The sequence below is a fragment of the Python bivittatus genome, unplaced genomic scaffold, assembly GCF_059951505.1.
Source record: "Python bivittatus isolate LINGU-HERP-01145 unplaced genomic scaffold, Pbiv_v1 ctg000480_np1212, whole genome shotgun sequence".
Taxonomy (NCBI): Eukaryota; Metazoa; Chordata; class Lepidosauria; order Squamata; family Pythonidae; genus Python; species Python bivittatus.
In genome coordinates, this window is record NW_028277075.1 from 71,290,937 (window position 1) to 71,314,097 (window position 23,161).

The window sequence follows — 23,161 nt, forward strand, 5'->3', positions numbered from 1 at the left end:
TTCTTCTTTAATATTCTTAGCTCCCAAGATGGAGCCGATGGAAAGCCACTGTTCCTCTAAAAGTCAGAGCATTAAAACTAAAGGGAAGCAGTTTCCTCATGAGACAGGAAGATGCTTTAAGCCTTGTCTTCTAACCTGAAGAAGTGGAGTTAACCCTTTCCTATTAGTTCCATCTCCAGTTACCAAGAATATATGTGCTCTGTTTTATGCCCAGATGTAGCAATGGTCACAGAAGTATGGCCATTGACTTTTCAATTGTTTTAGTTAGCCTGTTACTGGGTGATTTCTTGCCACACCTATCAGCCACACCTTTGTTAGATTTGGGATTGTTTATTAAGGTTGGGGGGGAAATGTATTTTCACCCAAACCTCCAATAAAACATTTCTCAACAGTATATGACTCATCACCTTTCTGAAGCCGAACATGTAAGAACAAATGCACGCAACAAAAACCATATAGATGTAGTTAAAGAAGAATGAGTTATCTCCTCCAAAGAAAGGAGGAAGTTGAAGAAAAAAATATATTCTAGAAATACAGGAAGCTGTCTTACATCGCAACATAGCTGCCCATCAAATTCAATCCTCTACCACCTGAAGCCTTCCAAATGTGAGACTTGAATTAAAAGAATTATCAGATAACACTGCTTTAAATGCTGTGGCATGCATTTTGAAGGTACTAGGTTGGACAAGGCTGATCTTTTCTGACTGGCAATGGCTCACCAGATCCTGGACAAAGAGCTTTTATCATCATGTACTGCTTTATCTTAGGAAGGATCAAATTCGAGGCCTTGTGCAAACAAAGCATGTTTGCTTCCACTGAGCTACTGTTCTTCCAACAGCCAGAGAAGCCATACCTTTTGCAGGGGTTACTCTTTTGGGGAAGTCAACTGTATCAGTAGAAGGATCCTCTGTCTGTTTTTTACCTTGAAAAGAAAAAGAACAAACATAGCAAAAAGAAATCCTAGAATACAGTCCCCACTAACATTGCCTACAGCCAGACCCAGGAAATATGGTTCCAGACTTTGGTTTCTTTTGCTTAAGGAAAGATGCACAAATAAGGGAGAGACTCACACCCACTGAACTGTAATTAGGTTACACAAAAAAGATCTGCTTTCACAGGAGCCAGGCTAATGAATCATCTATCTCTGTACCATCTGTTACAACTGTCAGTAACTCTCCCAAATATTACAGACCAAAAAGTCTCTCCTAGCATTTTGATCACACAGCATTTAACTGGAGATGCCAAGAGTGCATTTGGAACTCCATACATACCAAGCATTTGATCTGAATGTGATCCTTTCCATTTAAACTTTCAAGATCAAGTGTGCCCTTAAAACTAGCAGGTACAGACTTAACTTGTTGGGTAAAATCAGAGCTTCTAGGTATGTGGACTTCCAACTTTCAGAGGTCTCACCAATGACCACACTGGCTGGGAAACTCTGGAAGCTGAAATCCACGTATCTGGAGGTACTTAGTATTAAAGCCCCCCGTTTCTTAGTATGATGCATGAAGCCAGCCAATGATTTGTAAACCATGGTCTATAGCTTGATTTACAATGGCCATCTGTGGCTTATTGAGCAAATTATAGCGTAGCATGATGTGCAAATTCAATCATTATTTGCTTCTTTCATATTAACTTATAGTCAAAATTAGAATCAATGTACCCCTGCTTTAAGGATTGGATGCTACCACACTCAAATTCAGAGGATGAGTTCTCTGCTTTCTCCTGCTATTTATTTGGGTTCAAAACACGGTAGTATGCCAAGTTACTGCATTTATCCAAAAGCATCTATAGGTAGTCCTCAACTTATGACCACAATAGGGACTGGAACATTCATTGTTAAGCAGCACAGTTCTTAAGTGAGGCATCATGTGACTGCACCCAATTTTTACAACCTTTTTGCCGCAGTTGATAAATGAGACAACATCTGATTGCCATTTGCGACCTATCCTGCCGGCTTATCCATTGACTTTGCTTGTCGGAAGCTGGCTAGAAAGGTTGTAAATGGTGATCATGTGACCCCAGGATGCTGCAACTGTCAAATACATGCTGGTTGCCAAGCACCTGAAAAGCGATCACGTGATCACAGAGATGCTGCAATGGTCATAAGTGTGAGGACCAGTAGTAAGCCACTCTTTACAGCGCTGTCGTAACTTTGAACGATTGCTAAATGAATGGTCATAAGTCGAGGACTACCTGTAAAATAAAGTTGACCAGAATGATGCAAAGATGGCACTCTTCCAATTAGCCTAAAATTTGTTCAAAATCTGCATTTGTCTAAACTAACTTTAGGTTTATTTTTAAGGAAGGGGAATGTTACAAAGACTGGAATGGCAGAAACACTTGTATGAAGATAGCATGGAGAAAAAGTTAAGTAATAAAACTTAATCCACAGAAATCAGGCAAGATTACAAAATGGTTATTTAGTAGTTTTCATGGGCACTGTTCTCTCCTACAAAGGACATTTCACAGATTATCTGTAGACAACCTGAGGATACGTTCAGAACACAGCAGCCAGGTACACTCTGCTATTGTATATGAATGTTTATTTCCAAGCATGTTTTCTGCAATCCTAATGTAAATGTCTTAGTGGGGAAGTAGCTCTCATGCTAGTCTTCGCTAGATTCATCATTATCCCATTTCTTTTTGGTGATCTGATAGCTCTCCCCAAATGCAGTGCAAGCAGAAGAATAGAAAGAGGGCCTCACAACATTCAACGCCCTTGCTTATGCTTCTGATTGGGTTCAGTCACACTGATGAGAGCAGGAGGAAAAACTGGAAGCGGTTTCTGATATCACAGGTGTCACAAAAACAGGCATGCCAAAATATCAAAAAGCCCAACTCACCTCTAGCGAACCACTCATCTTTTGGCGCAGAGAAGGACAGGGAAGAAGGGAGGCAAGAGAGAAGAGATGCCAGCGGGATCACAGCCATTTGGGAAAAAAATAAAGCAAAGAGAAGGGGAAATAGGCCACAAATTAATTGAAGAACCATCCATCACCTGAATTGAAGCACCAAACAAAAAAGCTACTGTCACAGTCTTTAGGCCTTGTGAGATAAAGAGCAGGACAGCCAGAAAGTGACCCCAAGATACTTCTATGGAAAGCAACAGCTTGTCTTATGAAGCCAAAGAGGATTAGAAGCATTTAAAAGCCAACATCCTCTCCCTCCTTAGTTCTACCCATTCTTCTCTCCAGCTACATAGGACAGGAGCAGCTACTCAAAAGTTACATACCTTTGCCTTTTTTGGCACCAAAGCAACTGGCTGCATGAGGGCCAGTGTTGTTGGCAGCACTGACGGGGGCTTCCTGATAACGCTCAGCATGTGGGATTTCACGATGCACCTGATAGGACAGGTTCCTCAGTAGGCAGACACAGTTTTCCACAACCTGGGGAAGACAATTCCTCAGGTAAGACAAGGAAGCCACAGAAGCTCAAATGCTTCATAGCATGGATACAAAAAAGAGCAGGAAGAAGCAGACCACCAGAAGGGTTCTGAACCTCAGCTCAGGGACTCCTACAGACATTTTCTCCTTAACAGGGACAAGAATGATAAGCTGCAGTAGGTATTACAACTGAAGGGAAAAGATATCCACGCAGACCAGGAAAATGGACATACAGGCCTGTACTGGCCCTTAAGCCGTAAATGGCTTAGGGCCTGGCTATTTGGTGGACTGCTTATCACAGTGTCAGCCTCTCTGGGCATGAAGATGACCAGGAGAGACCCTCTTAAAGAAGTCCTCCGTTTCCAAGGTCTGTCTATCGGCCACATAGCAGACAATCTTCTCCTATGTTGCTCCCAAGCTGTGGAATGTTCTCCCTTGGAAGTTATGCTCCATCTCCCACTTTTTGCTTAGGATAGAAACCGAAACATTCCTCTTTAGCCAGGCGTCTTCAGTCTTAATTATTTAATAGTGATTTTAATTGTTTTTTATTGGATTTTAATTTTTTTTAAACTGTTAATTAGGTTGAGTGTCCTCTGGGCAGGAAGCTGAGATAAAACTCTTATGAAGAGATACAAAACTGGGTTACTGAATGTTGTGGGAGTGTTTATACATTCCCTGCTTAAAAGAATACTGTCAAAGGTAGACATCTGAGCACTGAGTAAGAGGAAACACATACACAGAAGGAGAGAGGTAGCAACTTCTATCATCGGGAAGAATGTCCTAACAAGAAGAACCAGTCTCATTTAGTCCTTCTCTGCCATTTTCACTCTTGATTAATCTGAAGATTAAGGATGGCATAGTCAGATTCCCTAGAACAGGAATTCTTTCAAAAATTTTAGATTGTGTTATTGTTATTTTAATGTTTTTAATGCCACCCTTCAAAACGGTTTTCTCAGGGGGATTACAACAACCTCCATAGTTCCTGATCACAAGCCATACAGATATTGTACTTTGACATTAGAATACTAATACCCAAACTATAACTAACTTGGTTGCCTGCTGTATAATAACTCACTGCCACCAATGGAGGACAGTCTTATTAAGCTGCACATCCCTGAGGAGTCCTAGGAAGTGGCAGGAGGAAGAGGTATTATACCCCACTTTGCACATAATGGATCTGGGACAGAAAATGGGAAGAAAGAAAATACATGCATGTTGAGGGGAAACGATGCTCTAACTCCTGTTTCTAAATCACCCAATCAAAGATGAAGTTTAAATATTCTTCTTCAATCCCCATAAGATGAAACTTCAGATCTCTAGCTATATATGACTTTTTGTTTGCTCAGAAAAGGTAATCCAAGTAGAGCTAACAGAACGTGAGGTGGAAGAAAAGCCCAAATGCATATGCTCCATTCAACTCTAAGAACAAGCTGCAGAGGGAAGCTTGTGTGCTCTCCCCCCTCCTATTTACCTTGCTGTCTAAATTTTTCTGGCCAATTTCTGCTTGGAGAATGTATAAAAGTGCATCTACTAGCCCATCACACTCCCGCAGCTTTCGACGGGCTTCACTCCTCTCCGAGCTGACATTCCTATAAAACAAGAAAAACATTTAGAAGGATGGCGGTATCAGCAGGTTATGTCTTTTAAAACATGTCAGCTTTAAGGCAATTTAACCCCACCTACTCTCACACTGTGGTTAGGTTCACATAACATATTACAGCATCATTTGTCCAATCCTGCTGTGCTTGATTTCACACAGCATGCCAAGCATTAAACTCTGGTTTACAAGTCACAATGCCTAGGTTCACACTATGCAGTAAGCCAAACACATCACACTGAAGCTTTCCACAATCTGTGAATCTAATCCATGTGGAAGTTTGGGAGGAGAATTTCAAGGCCCTAGTGTGAACTTCTAAACTCAGTGACAGGATTCTTCACTCTTCTGCAATCTTTAACATACCCTCTATTAGACCCTGAGATTTCACCCAATGCTGCCTTCCTAGTCATGACTGAACAAAGTTCAGTCCCATGCCATCTGTTTGAATGTTACTTTTGCCAATTCTTAAAGAAAAACTCCACTGAAGCTATTAGCAGCTCCATTCTGCTCATTTTCATAGCCCATATCTTATTCCCAGTTTGGATTATGTGGACAGCCACCATGATTTACTGCCCAGAGCTATAAAGCCAACCCAAGGTTACTCATATCAGGCATGTCAGGAGGCACCACATCACTGAAGATCCTCTTTCTTGGCCAGTACTGTATCTCTTTCCTAAGCAGACTATTCTAGGAAACAACACCTGGCACCAAATGGCCTTTCATCAAGAAGCAGGCAAGTGCCTAAATTCCTACATCCTTGGTTGATTTTTTTTGAAGTTTGGATGCTGTTCTTCAAAGCCAGGATGAGAACTATCAAGTCCTCGTAGTAGCAGCACAGATCCAGCTCACCTAAGGCAGCCAATGGTGTTGGTGAGCACTGATTCCCACTCTATGTGGTGGGGCTTGGAGTCTTCGCTGGGCTCTCTTTCCCATCCAGAGTGTGGGATGATAACCTCATCTGTGAGGGCATGTAAGGCATTATCGACAATGGCCATCTTTATTGAATCATGAGAGGATAGGTTCCAGAGTGTCCCTGTGGTGGAGAATATAATGTTACTCAAAAATATAAAGGTGCACCAGAATGGCCCTTCCATCTCCAGTCATTCTCTTTGGGGACTGCTAGCAATGATTACCTGTAATGACTTCAGTGAGGTCTATATCACGTGCCTTTCGCAGCAGCCGCACCAGAGCAGGGACACCATCACAATTCTTGATAGCGATCTTGTTGTCCTGGTCCCTGCCATAGGAGATGTTCTTGAGGGCCCCACACGCCCCATAGTGCACCTCTTTCTTGGGGTGATCCAGCAGCCCCACGAGTACAGGAATGCCCTTCAGCTTGCGCACCTCCGTTTTCACCTTGTCATTTCGGAAGCACAAGTGTTGCAGGTAGGCTGCAGCGTTGGACTTGACTGCATCCAAACGGAACCCCAGCATGGCTATCACCTCGGGGAGCTCAGGCTGGCGCCAATTGGCTGGAGGTGGGCCTCCTTTTCGCAGGCTGTCCAGACTGGCTAGGCTGCCTCTGTCATGTTGTGCCATTGGAGACCAGTAATACTGGTCTCTAGCCACGTCATCCACAAGCATGTCTTCATAACTCCTGCAAACAGAGGAGAAAGTAAGGGGCCAGGTAACCAATCTCTTATCAGACCAAGCTACAATGCCACAGAGAGGAGCTGTACTAACTCTCTAATGGGGAGACCTTTGCGATCAGGATTAGAAAAGGTTCACTCCTGGTAAGCCTCAGGCACCATCATCTCATCACTAGAGATCAGCAGTATTTGGATCCAAAGCAGGTCAAGATGCTTTGGATTTGATGTGGGCACCTTTGTTGTAACTGCTGGTAGCTCCTTAAAGGACCTGCGCCTCTTCCAGAACGGCCACACAGGGCCTCAGGAAAATCAACAGAGATGAATATGTGAGCACTGAAGATGTTACCTAGCTGGGTAATGAAACGTTTGCAAGAAAAGAACCAAGCTCAGAGAACCCCAAGGACTCCACACCTCAGAAAAATACTAATCAGCATTTAAGAGGTGATGACCAGGCACTGTGAACTCAAATTCCTATTTTCCTAAGCCTACAAGTCTACTGTATGAGCCCAGAAAAAGGTACAATTCCTTTAGGGGGCTGCTGCCAGGTACAGTGAGTGAGGATGATGTCCACACTGCACCCAAAGCACCTTTGCCTGCTTTGGATCCGAATAGCGCACATCTCTACTCATTACTAACACTGCTACCTCAGCCATTCTAAAATCAAGAGCACTCCTGAAAGATTATGCTCTGATAGCTAATTCTCCAGCAGCATCTCTCGTGGTTGGACTGTATGGCAGCAAGGAAAGCCATCATGACCTTCCCTCCCAATCCTGGCAGAATACAGGAGAGCAGGCAAGTGCCCTTCAACCTGCCTTATTATTGCCCAATAAGAGGCAGAGGGAGCTGGCCTAGAAGTCAGCTTGACTGCCTAGGTAGGCAAGCTGGGCCTAGGAAGAAAATTAAAAATTAACCAAATTAAATTTGGCCACAGAGGTTTTCTTCTGAGCAAATGTCATTCCAGTTTGACCACGAGAGGGCACGTTAGTGTCATCCACAGTATGCCTAATCACAGTACTCGCTACACCATCCAGCCTATCCGGCCACTGCCCCAATTACACCAACGCTCTTCACAATGCCTTCAGCCAGGCCGTCTATGCTGCAATACTTTCTTTGTTTTGCAATTAAGTCAGGTAGGTGAAATTAGATGACATTTCAAGGACACCAGATTCTTACATGACATAATCGGAGCACAAATAATAATGTATCCGTGTATTTCAAAAGCACACCAGCAGACTTTACTTAAGAGCATTAGAAAGTGATTAAATGCCTCTCACTTAAGATGTTAGCCCTAGTAGACTACATGTCTCATATTTAATATTGGGGAATAAGGCAGGGCAATGACAACACTACCCGAACAGCTGTGCCTTCAGGATAATTAGAATGACTCAGTGTATATTTAATAATTTTCTTCTTTATTGTGTCAGACTTGCCTCTATAGTGTAATTTATAGAGGGACTCTGCAGGCTGTAGTATTTAAGGCTTTGTTTACTCTGCTTTAGAGAATAATTGGAAGAAAGAGTGAGCCCCAGAAATTGCCACTGAAATAATGCAGAAGTGAGGGTGAGGGAAGAAGTGGCAAAAGGATGTCACTTTTAAAAGGCTTCAGGGAAAGAGAAAGTTCCTCCCATTGCAGCGATGGAATATCAGTAGATATTTCAGCTCCTTTACAGGGAACTCTCCTAAGCAATTTTCTGTGCATGTATCCAGTCAGTCTCCTCATATAGGCTACCATTTAAACCAAGGAGCCAAGATTTGGTACTGAGCACAATTCAGCAGGTTATGAAAAAAGTTTAAATAGAAGTTATTGATGTTGACCAACAAGACTCATTAGAAAAAGAAATGGGATTGGACGGAGCTTTCAAGAGACTAGACCCAGACTTTTAAATGCTCTTAGTTTTTTTATTTCTTCAAGTACTGCATTGTTGGAAACAGCTACACACGGCAGAGCTATTAAGATGTTGGCCTTCTGAAACAGAATTATGTGTTTCAAGTCAGCTATGTTCTCTCCTTTCCGATTAGTAAGCATGAAAATCAGTCCCACTCCCTCTTGCTCAAACACAGAAGTTGATCAGTGTACATAGCAGCATTTAGTCCCTGGTGTCTTATCTTTATCTGATTACTATGCATTCTTTTAAGGTTAGCCAGGAAGCTGTTACTATGCAAGCATGTATGGAGAAAGCCATGCTGATATGTTGGAAGAAAGGACTGCCAACTTGATTCTGACTTTTAACAGAATGGACATTTACCTGCCTTGTACTGAACAGAAGAGTCATTTAACTTCTGCCCAAGTGACAAAAGGCCATATCAGGTCTATGTTATTTCACATGATGGTTCAGAATCATTCCTGCCACTTGGGCAGCACCAAGGAAATGTAGATAAGGCCTCCCCCACTCACCATTTGCCACAAGTTCAGAACTCATAAATGTTGGGCTGATAGGCGGAGTCCCTTTTTTTTTACAGGTTACTTTTTGAGATGGTTTGAGCTCAGGAGAGCTGTGTGTTATGCCAGTGGTCTAAAAGAGGACTGGGAAGTAAGTCCCTGATCAAACAAAGCAAACTATTTTGTTGGCTGAACTTTGATATTTCACACAGATAAAGAAAAGTCTCAAAAGCCTTGGCTTGTGGGAGGGGAAGGGGAGGGGAAGGGAAGGGAAGGGAAGGGAAGGGAAGGGAAGGGAAGGGAAGGGAAGGGAAGGGAAGGGAAGGGAAGGGAAGGGAAGGGAAGGGAAGGGAAGGGAAGGGAAGGGAAGGGAAAGCCAGTAACAGCAGTAACACAAAATTGGATAAAAAATCTGCCAACATTTTCATCATCAAGTTCTGGATAATGAACCCTACCGCCTTGAAACAGTGAAATCCCTGCCTCCCACCTAGCGTTGCAAGTGATTCATACCTGCAAGTTAGTTTTGTCATTATGTCCCATAAAACAGCAGTCCCCAACCTTTTTGGCACCAGGGACTGGTTTTGTGGAAGACAATTTTTCCATGGACCGGGGGGGGGGGGGGAGGGATGGTTTCGGGATGATTCAAGCACATTACATGATAGGGTTTTGATATGAGTCTGCAAGCAATTGATTTATTATGGTCTCTGGGCAGTCAAACCTCTCTGCTAATGATAATCTGTACAGTATTTGCAGCCGCTCCCCAGCGCTAACATCACCGCCTCTGCTCCACCTCAGATCATCAGGCATTAGATTCTCATAAGGACCGTGCAACCTAGATCCCTCGCATGCGCAGTTCACAGTAGGGTTCACGCTCCTATGAGAATCTAATGCTGCCACCCATCTGACAGGAGGCGGAACTCAGGCGGTAACGTGAGCGATGGGGAGCGGCTGTACATACAGATGAAGCTTCGCTCGCTCGCCCGCCGCTCACCTCTTGCTGTGCGGCCCGGTTCCTAACAGGCTGCGGCCTGGGGGTTGGGGACCCCTGCCATAAAACACTCTTGCTTTTCTTTCACCATTAACTACTTTACTAAAATGACAGTAACTAGAAAGGTTTTTTCCCCTTTCTCCCTGTTTTAAAAGAGGAAACATATTAGTTTATTAGTATTATCATACACTTTTAATAAACTTTCATTAGTACTATGATGAACTTTTATGTAAGTGGCATTTCACTATTTTGATTTTTTTAAAAATAACCAAGTAACTTTTTAATGCTACCTAAGAAGTCATAAAACTGAAATGAATGACATTCTAAAATTATGAAATGATAACTTCCCATAAATGTGTGATAAGTCACAATAGATAACTGCCTACACCAAAGTTGTACCTCTTAAAAACACAGAAGTAACTCCACGGCCATCTACACAAATGGCTTATTACACTGTATATTATTCTTCAGCATTTTTCAGAAAAGTTGCACATTCTTTGGTAAGACGTTCCCTGATGTTTAGGGAAAATATGAGAGGATTCCAAATGGGTGATGTCATGTGAATTTTTTTTTTTTGGTAAAATGTGAGTAAGTCAAGGCAATCCAACAATAAATTGTCTGGAATCAATTTTCCTCTTGAACTTTGGTTGAAAAATCTCCTAGACAGAGTACCTTGTCATAACATAAGCTAAAGAGAATACAGGCAGTCCCCAGTTTAAGAACAAGTTTCATTCCTACATTTGTCTTTAACTCAAATTTGTATGTAAGATGGAACTCGCACTTATGAACGGGGTGCCTATTACTAAAAATGGCGGACAGTGTTCTCCTTCCTTGAGCCGACAGACCGCTGAAGCTGTGCAATGTTTTCATGAACTGCTGGAAACTGCTGAAAACAGACCGTATATTAAAAACATGCAACTTCAGAGGTTCATGAAAACATTGCATGGCTTCAGTGGTTCATTGGCTCAATGAAGCAGAACACTGTCTGCCATTTTTAGTAATAGGCAGCCCATTCGTAAGTTTGAGTTGTCCATAAGTCGGACGTTCTTAACTCAGAGACTGCCTGTAGATAACTTTGTTCTACAATGCCTAATTTTTCTTGACAGCACAGGAAGTTGCCTCATACGAAGTCACACCACTGGCCTATCTAGTTCCATATAGCCAACCCTGACCTGTAGATGCTCTGTGGGGGGTTCTAAAGTATTGCTTCAGAATAGTAGTTTCCAATTATGTTCCTGAAATGTTCTCTACCAACATCTGTGACGACAGAGGATTTTCTAGAAAGTATCACTTTCTTTGCACTTCATAACTGTAGAAAAGCTTTGTGTCCATCCAAGGTATACTTGGATTATTTGGGGCGATAACAGAATCGAAGAGCTCTGACTGACAACCAGACTGAAGAGAAAATGTTCTCTGATATCCTCCTCAGACAAGTCAGTATGAAAAGGGGTCCCTGAAGGAAGGGAGCTTAAAGACCTCCAATCCAGACTGCAAGTTTCCCAGGTGCCTTGCAGAGACAGACCATGACGGTTAACAATTATTTTCCATCTTGCAAACTTGTCCATACAAGACACCCACATAGTTCTGGGTTATTTTTAAAGCCCTGCGCGCGCGCGCGCACACGCACACACAGAGTTCCTTGCTTGTCCTAATCTCTTGATCACAGAGCGTAAGCATACAGTACTCTGCTCCCTACAACAAATGCAAGCTGGGGAGAGGGAATTGTTTTTAAGCCTAGCGTAAAGCAAAACACTTGGGCCTGGCAGCAGTTCTGTGAAATTGTTTCAAAGCAATCTTGTCCTCTTCAAGATACGAAAGTGGGAGCAAGAGGGAATTAATCCTCTCCAGTGACTTATTGTCAGAGCACATCATCTCCCAATGTTTTGTGTATCCTTAAGAATCCTGGCAGAATTCTCAAAAGTAAGGTCTCCAACATTCAAAGCACATTAAAACTAGAAGACATTGTACATAAGAGAGATTGTTAAGACCTCTCTTCTGTAAGGGAAACTACCAAATCACAATAGCTTTAAAGGTTTCTTGCTCAGAACAAATGAGCTAAGATACTATCAGACTAGCTACGTTCCATAAATTCAGAAGAAGAAAAAAATGCATGCAAGCACGCGCACAGACGCACACACATACAAAGCTCCAGTCTGGATAATAACGGAGAAGCCAGAGACAAAGAGCCAGCTGTAAGAAATACTCAGATTCCAAAGATCTCTGTGATCTTTATCAGTCTGTACACAGCACAGTGGTTTCACAACGGGGTGGCTAGAGGTCAAAATCCACACATGTAGATTCTATTGCAGCAATTTTTATGCCAGTGTCACAGGTAACAAATAATACTTTTGTATTATAATGAAGACTTGCAAGTTGTTTAATCATTGACTCTGGTCAAACTAAAGAGACTGCATCATTGGTAACAGTTACACACAGAAGTAGAGAGTTCATTCCTACCCAGAGTTTTGAGGCATTTTTAATCTGTTAAGTTATATCTCACCTTTTCAACAAATGGTGCCAAAGGCAGATATTCATAAAATGCAACATGCAGTTTTAAGAACAAAAGACAGATGGCAAAAGAAACCCCCCAAAGAGTAAGTTTGAAGAAGAGCAAGTTCAAGTGCCCATAATGAAATGAGATAATACTGTACTCTAATCTGAGCAAACATGTTTCTGCTTGTTTATAAAAGGTCATCAGAAAAGAAGTCAAAGGAGCACCTTCTATTAAGGAGTTTTATACATTGGAAGCATCACCAAAAATGTCATAGGATAGGGACCTCTTTCAACAAAATCTAGGCTAATATGCATGGGGGAGCAGAATCTTTAAGATCGTTGGCTCCCAAGTCGCATAGGACTTTATAGGTCATAGCCAGCTGTTGAAATTATTGTGACAGAGTCATATGCTTCCTGTAATGTAAGTGGAATGCAATACCACCCAAGACAGACTGAGCCCCCGCTCCCTTTTCTACTGAATATAAGCAGTATATCAGATAAAGAATTGATTTGCCAATTGTTGTTGTTGTTGCTATTATTTTATCCCGCTTTTTTTTAATTTGGTCAACTCAAGGCAGCAGACATACCTCCTGCCTATTTTCCTCAAAACAACAATATAGTCACCCAGGTTATTTCTACCTACAACTTTTGTAAATTTAGATGGAAAGGGGGAGGCAAGTGATAGTCAATCAGAATAGTCCAGTGAACCCCAAGCCATCTCTCACAGTAATTGCCTGTTGACACTCTGTGATCACAATAAAGCCAGTAGCCAAGATGTTCAACACTATCTACCTCCACAGCACCATCTCTTAGAATCTCCCCACCCCTCCTCATTCCAGCAAGCATGCAGTATTAAAAGCTGCAGAGAAGTCCAACAGAGCTACTCATGATTCAATAATTGGATACTAGGAATGTGTCCATATCACATTCCCACAGATCATAGCTCATGCCATGGCACAAGGAAAAGGAGAGGCCAATTTAAGACAAAAAGAAAAAATGAAGTGAAGCACAGTGTTAGGATTATTTTGTCTTCATCTTATGAAACTTAGAGGAGTTTGTCTCTAACATTTCAAAAATGGAGCACAAACCTTTGCTAGGCATGGCTCTTATGCTAATTATGCCAATTCAAGTGTTGCGAGGAACCAAAGAGCACCACATTGTAAGTATTCTCAGGGTATCAAGACCACCATTAATCACAAAAGAAATAATAATGGACGAATGTTTTCAGCATGCAACTGAGGTTGGACTCTTGTTATTTAAAATGTTGCCTTCACAACATGACTTTCAGGCTTTGAAACACATGGGAATGACAGGCCCCCAGAGGTAATTTCAATGGCCAACTAATGGAAATTGGTTATCTTTATTCTGTCAGTATCAAGGAAGTAGATAGCAGTAATAACCCTTCCCCTGGACTCCATCAGAAACCAGCTGCTGCAAGGTCTCTGGTAGCTGGGTATTCTTGGATCGTATCCACTCAATCAAAGCCAGAGGTTCCAGATTCCTTGCAGAGGTCTTTGAAGAGTGTGGCTGATGCTGCTCTCCCTTGCAAAGATAGCGATTTGGAAATTCAGGACAATCTTTGCTACTGTAATGTCTTCACAGCTGCATATGTTCTTTGGCAACAGCTTCAATGGCTGATGCCAACCATCAGTTAAAGAAAAGAAGAGTGTGAAGTTTTTCTACAGAAAATCAGGGCCAAAATGGATGTGATTTGGGATATCTGTGATTAGGATCAACCACATAAGCGAAAAAAGAAAGTCAGCTGCAGGAGGACTTTAAGTTCAGACCAGGGTTATAGTAATGGGAGGAAGGAAGAATATAGCCTTTTTCACCCTTTGCTGTCCTCCCAATTCATACCCTGACTTTTTACAGCTGTTCAATGTCATTTTAATCCAGAAGACTATTGGGCAACAAGGCTTCATCCTCTCCTTACCTCAAGCACAATGGCCCAGTTGGATATGGGAAAGGAGAACTGTCAGTAACAGAGTTAGGAAATGTTAAACTCTAGACTCAAAGTGTTTGCTGCCTCATCTTCCCCTCTTCCATACCCCTCCCCAAATGATTAAGTCCTCCTTGCTGCCTTGAGGGAGCCCTTCTGCTTATGGGTCTCTGAACTACTACTCCAATGTCCTGCATTGGTGCTACCATTACAGGCTGTAGACACCATTACATACATTGGAAAATCTCCAGTGATCCTGACCACAAATCTCCCCTCTTGTATCTGGTTTTGCTGAAAGAAGATTCTAACAATGAGTTAACTAATAATTCGGAAGGTTTTGCAGGTTTTCCTGTTGTTTTTTTTTAAGTCTGGTTTTGTTATTGGTTGAAGAATCTTCCCCAGTTTGATGCTCTCCAGATGTCTTGGGCCACCATAATTCTAAGCCAGCATGCAAAGATTAGGGAAAACTGCAGTACTCCGACACTTTACTGGTTTTGAATACTATGTTAGGCAAGTGTAGCTATGGAGGCTAATGGATAAATGGCAAACAGACAACAATACAATTTCATCTACTCCAGGCTTCAATTCAGGCAATCAAGCTTTGTTCTACTGTGCAAGATGCATGCATACCTTAGGAGGTGAAATGCTTCCTCTCAAATGGCAGCAAGTCAAACAGTGAGAAATATTATAGAAGACAGTCAATTTGCATGCCTTCCATTTATGCAATTTATTGTAGTTGAAGACCACAAAGTGGAAGGAGTGGGCAGACTAATCATGGATTAAGAGTAGATTATGAAAATTCAGGACCATACTTGTGAAAGACAGGCAGGCAAGCAAGGGACATAAACTCGCACAGAGAAGGGAATGGCAGTTTTAATACACAGGAGAAATGGAAGCTGCACTACATAATTACCATTGCCTTGCCCCATTTCAGTAGAAACCACAACCACATCCTCTTTTTTGGAATGTTTAGGTGGAACAATTTATGCCTCTGCAATGGATCAAGCTAGCAAGTCAGGATGGTGTTTAGTTCATTTCAAAAATGGAAGTTCATATTCCCAGGATCCCACAGCAGCTAGTTCAGAATCTAAGTTAAGCAATGTTAGCCCAGAGGGTAAACAGATTTCTCATACCGAACACAGATATCAGGATCATTCCATACCTTAGAAAAGAAAAAGAGACATAATAAGCTGTGAACTAATCACATCCATCTTCATGTAGCAGGCCCACACTGGTATAGCAGTAACCCATTGCCAAACCATCACAAGAATGCCCTTCTCTTGCTACAACCCACCCTGTAACATAGAAGACTTTATCAATAAGAATAGTAGTCATGTTATTACTACCAGATGTACTGCCATATTATTTATGTAGCCATTTAGAATACTTCCTGCATACACTTGTAATTCTTACAACAACTCCACAAAGCAAACTAGTATTATCCTCAGATGAGGAAAGGAGGGAGTGTCTTGGGTAAGTGCAGAGCTGAGGTCTAAAATAGAGACTTTCTATCCAAGGTTTAGCCACAATCCACCAAAAAAGCATTTCAAGCATAGGAAAAGGACGACCTCAACCACCTCATTCAGCATGGCCCAATATTTCCAGCTTTACATATCTGGATATATCTGGTAGAATGTGTGAACACACAAAGGATTGTGGGTTACATTATTATTTAACTGGCAATTCACTGGACAAAATGTATTTTCTCTTGAATAATGTTAAGGCCTCATCCTCACTGGTAAAGATGAAAATTTTGAAGTCACAGAAAATTTTTTATTTTTGTTGGAAAATAACAGAAATCTGGGGGAAAATGTAACTACATCCCATATTCATCTTTTTACCACCCTTTCCTGATCTATGTTCATTTTGTTATTTTAATAACAAACAGTGCAATATGTTTATGTTGGTTCATTCATACAATTCATGTTTGCCAAATTTATTAAATATAAAAGTATAGTTTAGTCAGAAAATAATTACACTTACTAGTTGAATTTAGAATAAGATGTTTTAGTTTTTCTTAAAGATAGAACTATAAACCGCAGAATTCTAAGAAATTCTTAATGTTGACAGTTTGACAAGTTAGGAAAACAAAGTTGAAGTCAAAAGAAACTGTCAACATGATAATAAGACAGGGCTATATAGTCTGACCCTAGACTATGTCCCCCACTTGCATCTAAGCACAGGACAAAGAAGTCCTGACAACCAATGTTTTTTGCCATAACCTCATGATTCATCTTGACTCCAATACTTATGTGAGGCACCTAAAGTCATCCTTAGGTTAAAGAGAAAAATACAATTTTTACAGCTAACAGCAAACTGCAACAGTTTCAACCTGTGCTATCTCGTGCATTTTGCTACCCACGCGGCACCTCTTGGCTACGCTTCAGGCTGGTCTGGGAATGCCCATCCCCAAGTTGGGTTTCTGGGCACTCTCCTCCAGGGCCATTTTGTTTTGGGGAGCCAGAGTTCAGCACTTCAAACAAGGCTCTCCTGCTTCACCCACAGTCTCCTCAATCAGCTGACTGATGGGTCTGAAAGAGCTGGGCTTTCCCACTGCAGCCACCACTTCCTGGAGGCTGTAGTTCAGTTGCTAAATCTACACTGAAACAAGGCTACGATCAGCTGCTTGGCAAGCATGTTTTGAATACAAGTTATACGAAAAAGGAATACAAATACCATGAATGAGTGGTAAAATGGGACAGCTAGCTCCCCCTCTCACTGCACTTGGGACAAGCCTGTCAAATAGCAGATCAGGGGGCTTCTTCTGAGGAGGGGCTTAGTGTTCTTTTAGAAGTGCTCCTTGAGGCCTAGTCAAGAGTAGATCCATTGACCCCTAGATAAAAAAGTCAGCAACAGAGAATCCCGTTACAAGCAAGTTTCTCAGATGCAGAAACTCCAGCGCTCAGATCCTTTAGAGGAGCAGTTCTCAAAGTGTGGACAGGGGACCCCTGGGGGTCCCTGAGACCCTTTCAGGGGGTCCGCAAAGTCAAATAAATAAATAAATATTTTAAAATTTCTCAGTTTTAAACCAAAGCTGTTTGGGGTCCTCCATCATTTTTAAGAATGTAAAGGGGTCCCAAGACCAAAATGTTGGAGAGCTGCTGCTCTAGAATAAAGTCTTCCTATTACAAGCCAAAAGAAAAAAAAATTGAGGGCAGGAATAAAAGACAAACATACCAGCATCTGCTCTTATTGTATTCCTTATTCTAAAAAAAAGCAATTCATTGGGTTGGGGGGTATTAACTGTTTCCAAAGCTATAATTTTTTTCATGAAAAAAAGGCTGAGAAAAAACAGAAAAAGAATTCCCCATGTGCTTAAAAAGGTACTCACTAAGATAGTAAAACAAAGTTTGAGCTGTACAGTTTAAGACTGCAAATAGGAGTACTGAAGAGAGGGATCTCTTTGAAGGGGCAGCATTTGATACAGAGGCATATTAGGAAGCAGACTAGACAGCTCCTTAAAATACAAAATTGGAGCAGGAGGTTTGCATTCTTTTTGCTACTTGAACCTTTTCTATTATTAGAGTCCTCTCTTCCCCACCTGCAATTTCACGTAGCTTGCCTAGACTACGATTTATCACATCAGTGGGAATGAGACTCAGTTACACAGATCTGTGCCACTGGAGCAATTAGCCAACTCAGCATATTTCTGATGTAGTCTTTCCCTGCTTGCAAACTTATCAGAGAAGGAGCAAGCATATCCCGCTAAAGAATTTTTCATACACAAATAGGCTCCGGTTAAGAGCTGTCCATCCACCTATTTTTCCAGAAGGAGGAACTAGGAGAAAAGGAAGAGTAGTGAGGAAGAGAACTGTTTGAAACACAAAGGTGTATTTGATTCAAAATCTTAAACTGAAAAACAAAAACAAATGATCAGTTATACAAATTATTCTGTTCAGGAAGACAGGCCAAGAATGGAGAAGCCTTTAAGGTAAAGATTGCTTTTATCCTTTTAGTTTAAAAATGGTTGAAGGCTACAAATTGAGTGAACAGGGCAAAGGTCAAAAGCTGAAAGGGCGAAACCCTTTACCTCTTCACTACCCCTCCTCTTCCTCTTAGTCACACATTCATCAGGATTGTGGGATGAGATTCAGGCATCCCCAACTCTTACTCCGCTCAGACAAGGACCAATAAGGGGGACAAGTCAAATGAGGTTACTTGTTTTCAACCCTGAGAGGATTACAGTAACCAGGTTTGTTCTTAGAGAATGAGCAGGTGTGTAAGCTGCTGGAAATGGAAGAAGTGAAAGAAAGAAATGGAAGCTGAACAGAAACTTGATAGTAGAAACCCAGAGGGAAAAGGAAGAGAAAATGAAAAAAATAATTATTATTTCCTTTGTTGGCTTCGGTGTTTGTTTTTTCACAAGAAGTTAAAAAAAGTAAAGGAACTACAGTAATTAGATGAGCAGAGCTCTCTAGAAAGAGCCTGCTCATCCCTAAATTTCAAAAGCAAATTTATCCCAGAGCTCTCCTGATTGCGTAAGAGGTGTCACTGTTCCTCAGTACTACAATCACTTTTCAAGGGTAGTTAAAGATTCTTCTCTACAGCATGGGAGAAACATCAAAACATGGCGAAGGCTGGCTGCAACATGCTCAACTTATCCTCCTACCTGAGTCTCTGGCGGGGATCGGAAGGTGTCCCAGTCCGTCTCGCTGTACCGTAGTCTGGCACTGCACCATAATCCAGGTCATCATATGCCATGCTGCGTTGGTCATCCTCCAGCCCATAAGGCTCTGTGTGGAAGCGGTTCAAGTCCATATTGCTTCCCCCTACACGCACTTGCGGTTGAGGCCCATAGACATCCTGCCTACTGGGAGCCCTGTAGCCATCCACGGAGGGCCGGTAGCGCTCATCAATCCGGGTCACTCGGGACAGGCTACCATAGCTGTGTTCGCTGCCATGGTAGCCATCTTCATATGGCCGGCCATAACTATCTGAGTAGTGATAGTTTCGTGGAAGGGTAGCTGTGCCTGGCTGGCTCATGTAGGCACCAGGGCCACCATTCGTGTTCTTCCGGATGTTCCTATCTATGGTCTGGATGTAGTTGTTGGTAACTGGAGAACCATCCATAGGTAACCCATCTGGGCCAACCGGAACTTGCTGCACTGTACGTGTGGTCATGGTCTTCACGACTTTTTTCACCTACAGAATAGTAAGAATGAGCTATCAGGCATCTCCTTGTCACCTCACAGTAGTTCTGAGGGCAGAGCTTGTATCACTGCTCTTGTGTGGCAGGGCATTTCCTCATTAATTCCACAGGACGCTGCTCTCCATGATCTCAAATCAAGTCCTGTATATTCAGCTTCAAATGCTACCTTGTTCTGGAGCGTTTCCTAGACAGATTTCCTTTCTGATCTCTGAAACTCATGGGCTATAAGAAAGTTAAATCCCACACTTGTTCAGTTGTTATCAAGAGCACCTGCAGAACTGTAGCTGTGGTCGACAGAATCCCACTGTACATCAGCACAATGCAAGCTGCCAAGTGCCTAAGCAGTCAAGAGCAGCTGGCAGGATCACGTGTTCTCTTCCTCATGACAAGTCAAAAACAACTCCAGAGTTTCAGATCTGCTGCTAATGGTTACCTCATACTGATATAACGTCATGCCAATATAATAGTTAACTCCAACCAGACTGAGAAAGCATAATTGATGCACCAGAAAGCGACCACCTTGCAGCTTTCTCTATTACTGAATGAATATTCTACGTTATGTCTGCACTGACCTTTTGGGATAATAAATGGAATAAATCATCAGGTGAAAGCTACTTTAGATCACTATATATAAGAAAGCTGCCACTGACAAAAATAGAAGATCACCACTTGTGTTATCTGCTTTTAATTTGCTCTTAGAGATTACTCAGTGCCATGCATCTGCCAATCATACGCATCACCTCTTCCCTACAGAACTCCTCCCAGAAAGATTCCATAACACACTTGCATTTCTCCCTAGATTCTCACCGTGGTCTCTGTACGACGGGTTGTCCCATCATCTGAGGTCTCTACTGAAACAACTGACATGGCACCTTCTGGGTCCTCCTCCATGGTGTATGTCTCTTCCACAATTTGTCCTGGATCCTGCATCCTGGGAATGGTGCTGTATATGAGGTGACTGTGGTCCTAAGAAAATGAGGGGACAGCCTATCAACCTATTTCTGCCCATACAATACTATAAGAACTAATTTCTTACAAGTCAGGCACCATTTGTAAAATGTCCTTTATGCTCAAGCCGCTATCTGACAGCAGCAAATTGTTACCTAATGTTTGTTTGCAGCCACTCTAATGTAAAAAACTCATGCAGAAAACTCACATAAACTGAGTGATACATCTAAAACTCTCTTAAGACTTTAGAACCCTGCTTATAATTTACACTTGTTAATTACTAAAAAAGATATCAGTCAAGTAGCAAACCACTGAATGAGAATGAAAGAACATGAATTTCCTTTTCATATATTTAGTATCCAAGTTGTTCCTTTGCATCTTGTATCTATATAAGAGTTCCTCAAGTTCCATAAAAAACTATCTCTCGCTAAGATTCCAACCAATTGTGTTAGATCTTCTCCAAAAGCTTCATGGCCTTCTGTAAGCTTCTCAGAAGGAGGTTTTTAGTTCCTTTCCCTACCTGTGGTCCGTTGAGCTTTAATTCTGAGAATTTCTGCCTCTCCAAGTCAGCATTGCCCAAGAAACGGCCGTTCTGCAAGAGATAATAGTGATGAATTTGTGACCAGCATCAGAAAACAAGAAGGAATTTTGGGGGGGGGGGTGCAAGAGAGAGACAGAAAGGCATGTATGACAACTGAGCACTTCAGTCTGACTGTTACGCTGAATCCCACATAAGGCTACAATGCCAAATATTTAGAAATGAGGCTGCTGTGATTTGAAAGTCACAAGATAATACCAGCAATACAATGTAGATAGTATCTTATAAGTTCACATTTCTCCGTAAGAGTAAAGAAACAGGTATACATTATCCTATCATCTATTAAAATCTAAAAGATATGCAGGTTGAAAATTGCACATTCCAAAATAAACAAACACCGAGCCCACACTGTCCCAATCCTATAGGCCTCAAAAGCTCAAAAAAGCATATGGAAGCACCTTGAGAAATAGTTCAGAAAAGCAACCCATTGATAAGACCTCTTAAGGAACTCAACCGGTCTCCATCATCTAGTTCTAGACTTACAGACACTGTCCTACACCACCCAGAATGAAAAAGAAAATGCATTTAAGGTTTTTACAGTACAGTACTTCTGTTTATCATCTTTACAATTACATTCTTCCTGCATGCATCCAAAATAGTTTCTGCCCACTATTTGGACAGGAACTCTGCCCTTCTGAGTATGAAAAATTAAGTGGTATATTTATTCTAAGCACAAGTTTAGCATAGATATTCATATAATCTGATATTGGCTATTTGCTCATCTGTACACTTTTAAGATTAAAGGACAGAACTTGAATAGCCAGTAGAAGCCAAAACCCAAGGGGAAAAGCAATACAAGCTTGGTGCAAAAGCTTAATCAAATTCGTTTGATGCTTCTCTCATGGCTGGTTGGCTGGCAGACACATTTCCTTAGCCCTATTTCATGCTTCTATGACAGCATTTTCAAGATCGGATAGTTGCATTTGAGGACATTTTATTATCAACATCTTGTACAAATATTGTCACTAAGAGCAAGGAGTTTACTATCTGACATTCCTTAGTCAGTAAATCTGCTTATTACCCTTTTGTCTATTTCATCTATTTAGGGCTCTCTTTTCAAAAAAAAACCCCATCAAGCTACTGTTTGAGAATACACAGGAGCTTGCATCAGATATGGCAAGGAGCTATTAAGAAACTTTAGGAGAGTGTATATATGTATAATATACAGGATGTTCCCAAAAGAGCAAAGGACTCCAATCCAGTGGCTGACTACTAGCATCTCCATTGTTGTACTGTGCGTCTACCAAACAAGTAGTGAACCTGCATTTTCAGCTGTCGCTGCAAGTGCACATGTGATCAATACAATGAATGTAAACATTAGCCAGACACTGTGAAATTGGATGAGACCACTATTAATTAACCTCTACGCTAGATAGCCTTTAACAACCCACAGCTCTATGGGACCTACTCATAAATGAATACTGGCAAATTCACTCATCAAACACTTAGCTATTCAGAGAGCAGAAACCTGAAGCTCTTGGACCAAGCTGCTCCACAAAGCATTTCCAATAGAAACCAAACTACCAAGGTAGCCCTCCAGCAGGAACCACTCAATCAGAAGAAGACAAGCATCCCGCTTGAGCACTTCACTAGATGTTACCTGGTGCCGGCGGGTGAGGGTGCCGTTGGCCATTGTTTGGCTGGCATCCTGCGGGGAGACACGGACGCGCTCCAGCTGTGCAGAGACATGGCGCCGCTCTTCCTCCAGCGCCCGTGTCAGCTTCTCAAACTGTGCCTCCTGCTCTTTGACGGAGGCAAGTATACTGGCAGTCGACTCCACTTCCGAGTCATCCATGGTTTTGAAGGCCCCACACAGGGGGAGAGTGGGTGCAAGGCAGGGAGATGCCACGGGGGGATGTGAGAATTGACGTCACACAGAAAAGAGGCTGGAGGGGAGAAGGATCCCCTCACTTCAAAGAGCACGTTTGGGAGACAAGTAAGGAGAAAGAGAGAAAGATTGATCTTAGAGCTGGGAAGAGAGATTAAAAATACTTGAAAGAGGCCAAGTTCCACCTAATTCATCCTCCCCCAAATCAACAGAGTGAGAAAAATTGAACACTAACAACCTCCCAAGGCAACAACTGCACACTTTAA

The 23,161-nt window shown here is 42.0% G+C and overlaps 1 protein-coding gene across 9 annotated transcripts in view; it reads right to left on the reverse strand.

Moving 5' to 3' along the window:
- The window catches only part of CTNND1 (catenin delta 1), a 64,988-nt gene that overhangs the window by 16,250 nt on the left and 25,577 nt on the right, over window positions 1-23,161 (reverse strand). For 7 of the 9 annotated variants that reach the window (XM_088146253.1, XM_088146259.1, XM_088146258.1 and 4 more), the window contains 10 exons: window positions 22,668-22,977; window positions 20,990-21,061; window positions 20,329-20,487; window positions 18,982-19,514; window positions 6,117-6,580; window positions 5,833-6,016; window positions 4,858-4,975; window positions 3,236-3,389; window positions 2,847-2,864; window positions 854-922 (listed from right to left, as the gene is read on the reverse strand). In XM_088146253.1, the coding sequence (XP_088002379.1) occupies window positions 854-922; window positions 2,847-2,864; window positions 3,236-3,389; window positions 4,858-4,975; window positions 5,833-6,016; window positions 6,117-6,580; window positions 18,982-19,514; window positions 20,329-20,487; window positions 20,990-21,061; window positions 22,668-22,862 (1,966 nt within the window). In that variant the 5' untranslated portion in view covers window positions 22,863-22,977. The remainder of the gene's footprint in view (window positions 1-853; window positions 923-2,846; window positions 2,865-3,235; window positions 3,390-4,857; window positions 4,976-5,832; window positions 6,017-6,116; window positions 6,581-18,981; window positions 19,515-20,328; window positions 20,488-20,989; window positions 21,062-22,667; window positions 22,978-23,161) is intronic. The other 2 variants (XM_088146260.1, XM_088146257.1) reach the window with 2 other exon arrangements.